The sequence below is a fragment of the Notolepis coatsorum genome (genome assembly GCF_963971535.1).
Source record: "Notolepis coatsorum genome assembly, contig: SCAFFOLD_2064, whole genome shotgun sequence".
NCBI classification, from domain to species: domain Eukaryota; kingdom Metazoa; phylum Chordata; class Actinopteri; order Aulopiformes; family Paralepididae; genus Notolepis; species Notolepis coatsorum.
In genome coordinates this window covers 1-7,500 of record NW_028171010.1, presented here as the reverse complement: position 1 = coordinate 7,500, position 7,500 = coordinate 1, and the positions used below count along the sequence as shown (strand labels likewise).

The window sequence follows — 7,500 nt, the reverse complement described above, 5'->3', positions numbered from 1 at the left end:
AGCGTGTTAGATCACATAGAAGCATGTTAGAACACATAGAAGCATGTTAGAGCACATAGGAACATGTTAGAACACATAGAAGCATGTTAGAACACATAGAAGCATGTTAGAACACATATAAGCGTGTTAGAGCACATAGAAGCATGTTAGAACACATAGACACACGTTAGAACACATAGAAGCATGTTAGAACACATAGAAGCATGTTAGAACACATAGAAGCATGTTAGAACACATGTTAGAACACATATACGCACGTTAGAACACATAGAAAGCATGGTTATTCTTCATTCATCATTCATTACACCACAGAAATCAGAAGTCATTATAATACAATTTGGTATGAAGTTATGGAAAGGTCTCGTCTGAGTGGGAGTTACAGTAAATGGGAGAAGAAAAAGCGTGGGAACCCTGTATTTCTTCCGTGGGCACTTTAAAGCATACACACGGAGGATATACACACTAAACACGTTACACACCTACTTACAAGGTTGACGTGTTTTTCGCCCCCCCCCCCCCAGAACACGACCTTCCCGGCGGAGGTGAAGGACCTGACCAAGCGGATCCGGACGGTGCTGATGGCCACGGCCCAGATGAAGGAGCACGAGAAGGACCCCGAGATGCTGGTGGACCTGCAGTACAGCCTGGCCAACTCGTACGCCAGCACCCCCGAGCTGCGGCGCACCTGGCTGGAGAGCATGGCCAAGGTGCACGTCCGCAACGGGGACCTGTCCGAGGTACGTCACGTAAAGGATTAGGCTACACTAATTATTATAGTATTAAAACTGATTAAAGAAAGTTGATTTAATTTTTAGAAAAAATACTAATTTAATCAGATTAATCACTTTATTCAAATTGAGGATTTAGTTTGAGGACATTTAAGTAAATTGAGTAAATGAATTGCCTACTGCCCCTTTAACAACTTATGCAACAACTATACTGCCCTGTCAAGGCAGACCGCAGTAACTTCCAAACAGTGAAACTGAGAAAAATGGCTTTAAAGTTTTTTGACTTGCCATCCATATATCCAATCCATATATCCATATATCCAAAATGTGTTATAGGTAGATTTTATTTGGATCATCATCATTCCAATATATTCAGGTGTTAAATTTCATTTTCAAAATGGCTAGGTTAAGTTATGAAAGCTGGAGGGAAAACAACATTGTATTTGAAGTTACTGCACTTTGCCTGTACATTACCTGTATAATTATTTAAGGAAATCGTGCAGCAGAGTGCAGTATCTGCTTTTTTGGGGTTAATTAAAATAATTGTCATATTTTTGTATGCCTAAAAATTACTTCATTAATACATGTTAAATCTGGGTACTATCATCTATCTACCTATAACACATTTATTACAAGACATTAACATCTGAAACTTGGTCACAAGATAAAACATTTATTGACAAGGTCAATTTCACTCATAACTCAATTTATACTTTTTCTAGTTACTGCGGTTAGCCTTGACAGGGCAGTATAGTTTCAGTTTCACTTGTAGAGAGGATTTAACTTAACGTGAAGCCGAGACTGAAGAAGACTTGAGAACAGATGACATGATGTTACACAACAATGGTAGTGGATTTATCAATATTTTTTGGATTTAAACACAGTGGCAGCAACTGGAGAAGAGCTCAGATGATCTGGTGGTGTGTAGTGCTTAAAAAAAAAAAAAAAAAAACGATCAGCTGTGAGAGTCCGCGGTCGCGGGCGAAAGTTGACGTGTGTTTGCGAGCGTGCGTGTGTGTGTGTGTGTGTGTCTTTCCATTGGTTACCATTATTGGGCGAACAAGAAAACGAAACAAAACTGCAAAATTGTAATGACCCTGCTGTGTTACAAACATTTAATTAATTCATCATGGATGGTTTTGTTTTAGGGACACATAGGCTGTAGAAAACGGGAAGGGAGGAGGGGAGAGCCGAGTGCAGAGTGTCCGCGCGCGTTGTTAATTCTGTCCGCTTGTCACCGTGCCTAAGCAAGCTTCAATGTTTTATTCATCATCTACATTTGGCAATACAAGCTTTAATATTCAACGTTAAAGATCAATGTATTGTAAAGTAAAGCAAAGATATTGAGCATAGATTTGTAAAATGTGCAAGTGCAACCCTACTTTCACCTAGTGGTATTATGAGACGTATCCCTCGTATGGCTGGCGTGCCGCACCGTGGCGGCCATACCGTAAATTCGCGGGACGAATACACGTACCGTTACACACCCCTACTATATATATATTATTCCTAAAATTGCTGCACTTTGTTAAAAATGTGTTAGGGCAGCAGTGGCGGAGCCCAATAGCAGAACACAGGAATAGAGAGAATGGAGCGTTTTAGGTTGGATTTAATATATAGACATCAAGCAGACAGGTATTTGGATATACAGGAATGTGAAAAAAGTAGTAGAACACGCTCACCTCACTAGACTTGACACTGGGTGCTGTAACCTCTGATATCATACATAAAAATAGGGAAACAATGTCCAGGCACGCACTCCAGGTTTTTCCAAATTTATTGGCAGCCTGTAATCATGACGTTTCGGTGTGAACACACCTTCTTCAGAATGGCTTGCATGAAGCATGAAGGGTAAGTGACCCTAGTATATACAAGTCAAACCGGAAGTGACAACATAGGAAGTGACAACACATTCCCACAAGAGATCTGCAAAAAAGTACAAAATACCACTTACAAGCACAACCTTTTCAGAATTATGTAAATAAAAAAGAAGCATGTAAATAAAAAAGAAACAGTAAATCACAAAGAGATATCTATATATAGTTATATATATATATTATACAGAATAGGCCTACATCTTAAACTCTAAACATAAACACTCATGACCCATATAAGCCATCTTTCAATTATAAATATAAAGAATGATAAATGAAAATAGTAAACAATTGAATGAAATGAAATAATCAAATGAAACAGGTCAAAACATTTTCCTCATTGAGGCCTCTAGGCTCTAGACAATCCAGAAAATGAATATAAAAGCATTCCCTTTGTAGCAAGAGCCTGTCTCTGTCGCCGCCTCTTGGTGGTCTCAAGACCTGCTCTATACCCATGTATTTTAAGCCAGAAATATCATGTCCTAACTTATTAAAGTGCCTTGCAACTGAAGACTTCTCGTAATTTTTTAGATATACAGGAATGTGCAATAGGCACGAGCAGGTGCACTCCTCGTGCTGCACGGGAACGTCCAGGTGGGTGGTGTCTCGGGAGACAGCGTAGCTCGAGAGCGGTGGTCCTGGGGCACAGGGAGAACAAAGGTTAGGACAAGGCAGGCAATAAGGAAAGAGCAGAAAGGCTTAGTGTGCGTCCTCGTACCTAGGTTGTTAGGATAACACTGCGACGAGGGACGACAGGTACCGTGGGTTGATGTAGGGGCTGTTGATGAGGGAATCCCTCACAGCCGCGCTGATTGATGTCCCTCTGGCAGCGTGGGAATGCTGGGGTCGGATGCTGCCCATATAAGGGTGTGGAAGCAGGAGGGAAGAGGAAGGCTCTCGCCGTGATTAAGGCTCGTCACCAACGCAAGAGACACCGGGTTCGAATCCGGCTGTCGGCGTTGCCTCCGGCTTGGTCCGGCCGTCATACTAACTCAATTGGCAGAGTTAGCGGGTGGAAGTCGAAGGGTGGTAATCTAGACGTTGTGGACAGCGACTCCTACAGGTCGATTGGGGGACGCCTGCACAGCAGAGACAGGAAATGGCGGGGGTATAGTGTGAGCCTCCCACGCGTCACATCTCGCCAATGAGAGTCCGCGCTGGCAGGTGAAAAGATGTGACAGGCTGCCTCCTCGTGTACCGGAGGGGCCACACGTGATGCAAGGCTTCTATCCTCCCTACAACCGGCCAGTGGGGGGAATATGCGAGCAACGTTCAAGACAGGGGAGGGGAGAATTGGCACAGTGGAATTGGGATGGGAGAAAAATAGAAAATGGGAGAGAAAAAGTAGATCAAAAAGAAAAAAGATTATTCCTGAAACATTTGAGAATGTCAGTTTGTGTCACGGTCTCGGTTTAGTGTATCACACTTCCCATCAAACACACAGTTCAATATGAAGGTAAACGGTGCATTTATATAGCCGTATTTATATAGCAGTATTTATATAGCAGCTTTTATCCAAAGCGCTTTACAATGTTGTTCCTCACATTCACCCGTTCACTCACACATTACTCACACGCCAGCGGCGGAGGCGACCACGCAAGGTGCCGACCTGCTCAACGGGAGCAGTTAGGGATCAAGTGTCTCGCTCAAGGACACTTCGACACACTGCCCCCCGGAGGAGGAGCGGGAATCGAACCGGGAACCTCCGAATTACCAGACGACTGCTCTACCTCCAGTCCTGAGCGAGCCACTGTCGCCCCCCCTCCCCCATACTGAACGCACATCGACTGGATTATCATCAGCATGTCATATCAGATATCATCCAACTTAGCCCTTCGGAGCACAGACCACCACACTGACCACACTACCTACCGCCTTAAAGTCCACAGAAAACACATCATTCTCCTCCGCTGCTCCCCGACTCTGGAATCAACTCCAACCCCTGCATCACTTACGTTTTCACATCTGTACACACCTATATTTTAGTATTATTATGTATTTAAAAATGTTCTCTCTGTCTTGTCTCTAAGCTGTCTCCCTCTCTCTGTAGTATCCCCACCATGTCGTCATTGTGAACGTCCATGTACTGTGTTTGTCCGTATGCTATAATGCCATGTATGTAAAGCGCTTTGAGATGCCTAATGTAAGGCGCTATATCAAATAAATGTATTATTATTATTATTATTATTATTATTATTATTATTATTATTATTATTATTATTATTATTATTATTATTATTATTATTATTATTATTATTATTATAATATATATATATATATTTCCCCCCATTATATCATATCACCCAGCCTTACTCGGAAGGCACTTCGTAAGAAAGAGTTGTAATGGTGAGAAAATATCGAGGATGTTGAAATATTGATCTGATTGTTGTGTTTTGACTTTTGTTTCCTCCAGGCGGCCATGTGCTACATCCACATCTCCGCTCTGATCGCAGAGTCTCTGAAGAGGCGAGGTGAGTCCGCCCGACATCACGCCGCCGTACGGCGACTAAACCCACTAACTCTGCGTGGCTGCTTAGTGCTTAGTGTGTGTGCTTAGGGGCTGCTTAGTGTGTGTGCAGGGGCGTGTGTGAGCTTGGCGTGCGTCGTGCAGGGCCGTGCACAGGTAGTAGGGCCGAAGGGGGGGGCTTGAGCACCTGCCCTTTTTTTGCCCCAAGTGCCCGGGTTAAGTCCCCCTTTTTGTAGCTTGAGCCCCCGCCCCCAAAATTGTCTGTGCATGTCTCTGCGCGTGCGTGTGTGTGTGTGCGTGCACGTGTCCGTCCAGGCATGTGTGTGTGTGTGTGTGTGTGTGTGTGTGTGTGTGTGTGTGTCTGTGTCTGTGTCTGTGTCTGTGTGTGTGTGTGTGTGCGGTGTGTGTGTGTGTGTGTGTGTGTGTGTGTGTGTGTGTGTGTGTGTGTGTGTGCACGTGTCCGTCCAGGCATGTGTGTGTGTGTGTGTCTGGTGTGTGTGTCTGGGTGTGTGTGTGTGCATGCGGTGTGTGTGCGGTGTGTGTGTGTGTGTCTGGGTGCGTGCGTGCGTGCGTGTGTGTGTGTGTGTGTGTGTGTGTGTGTGTGTGTGTGTGTGTGTGTCTGTGTGTGTGTCTGTGTCTGTGTCTGTGTGTGTGTGTGTGTGTGTGTGTGTGTGTGTGTGTGTGTGTGTGTGTGTGTGTGTCTGTGTCTGTGTGTGTGTGTGTGTGTGTGTGTGTGTGTGTGTGGGTGTGTGTGTGCGGGTGGGTTCAGTCTAACCTCTAACCTTCAGGGGAAGATCCAGTGGCAGCAATAGGAAGCCTCTGTATCATTCAGCCAAGCTTTGTATCTCTATACTAACATCCTCACGGCTGCCTCCGTCTCAGACCGACCTCTCCAGCGCTCCCTACACCAGTCTGTATCTATACTAGGGCTGTCAAGTTAATGCTTTAATTTTGGGTGATTAATTTAAATTATTTAAAGCGTTAAAAAAAATTTTTTATCTAGATTATTCTACGGAGTGAAACATGTTCAACGTTCGGAACTTTCAGCCGTATCTTTGCTTGTTCTTTTTTGCATCGACTCATGCACCTGTTTGAAAATCATCTGACATGAATTAATGAAACACATTTTGTTGTTAATTATGATTTACATTACTGGTAGTTCATACAAGACATTATCGTCCTCTAGTCTAAGCCAATCTGCACTTTAACATATTAGGCCTGGGTTGTTTTTATTTCTGTTAGATATAAGAAAGGAGGTCTTTAAAGCTGAGTCAATGTTGATGGTTTTGTTGAGCATTTGTATTTCACAGGAGAGACACTGTATTCAAAAGATCAAAGAAAGCTATGGAATAGTCTTTGAATCTAAATAGACTTTCTTTGTGTTGATTCTACATTAATTCCACGATTTTACTCAAGTAAATATCTGTCACAAGCTTCGGTCTTAAGTAGAAAAATGCGATTAATAGCATTTTTTTTTTTTTTTACGATCTTTTTTTTGGCGTTTTATCGCTTTATTACTACTGGGCAGTCCAGTAGGGAGAGACAGAGGAGGAATGGGAGACAGAGTGGGGGGAAGACATTCGGGAAATAACGACGGGTTCGGGATTCGAACCCTGGTCCGCCCGTGTCGCGGCTGAGCGCGCTATGTGGTTCGCCACTGGGGCGCCCAATCGCGATTAATTTATTAATAAATCAATCCAGATTCATCTTGATTAATCTAGATTAAATACAGAAAATTGTGCGATTAATTAGTTAATATTTTTTTTATCTATCGACAGCACTAATCTATACTAACATCCTCACGGCCGCCTCGTCTCAGCCCAACCTCTCCAGCTACATCACTCTGTCTTCTTGGAGGGGGGGGGGGGCTGTTGAAATCATTATGCATGCCTGGAAAAGAGTGATCGCACTGTGTCGACTTAAGTCTCCGCTACCGCATGCCTTCTTGAGTGTACGTGGCTGCCCGCGTTTGAGTTGGAGTGCAGCGGTGTTGTACAGCCCAGCGTGGAATACTGAGAAGACGTTACGGACGACGGTCCATCAATCAACGTGTTGTTACAGACAGTCATACAGGCGGGGCTTGACATTCACTTTTTGGCTCGTCACCAGCCACTGTGGCTAGTGGTTTTCCAAGTCACTAGTAGTAGCCACTCAGCATTTTCACCAGCCAAAAATCACACACACACACACGCACACGCACGCACACACGCACGCACGCACGCACGCACGCACGCACACACACACACTCTATCCAAATATCCAGTTTGTTTTTATAGTGTAAAAGTTTGGTTACTTGAGACAGAGAGAGAGAGAGATACTCTCATGACGCGCAACGCAAGTAAGCACGCACTGCGTTCGAGAGAGAGAGAGAGAGAGGATGAGAGAGAGAGAAGAGAGAGAGAGAGAGAGAGAGAGAGAGACAGAGACAGAG

At 44.0% G+C, this 7,500-nt stretch overlaps 1 protein-coding gene across 1 annotated transcript in view; it reads left to right on the top strand.

Annotated features, from left to right (window-relative positions):
- LOC311248366 (dedicator of cytokinesis protein 10-like) overlaps nucleotides 1-5,073 on the top strand; it is a gene marked incomplete at its 3' end in the record, with an annotated part of 22,876 nt that extends 17,803 nt beyond the window's left edge. The window contains exons 7-8 of the mRNA XM_084339259.1: nucleotides 522-737; nucleotides 5,016-5,073. Of these exons, the coding sequence (XP_084195385.1) occupies nucleotides 522-737; nucleotides 5,016-5,073 (274 nt within the window). The remainder of the gene's footprint in view (nucleotides 1-521; nucleotides 738-5,015) is intronic.
- Between the last annotated feature and the right edge of the window lie 2,427 nt (nucleotides 5,074-7,500).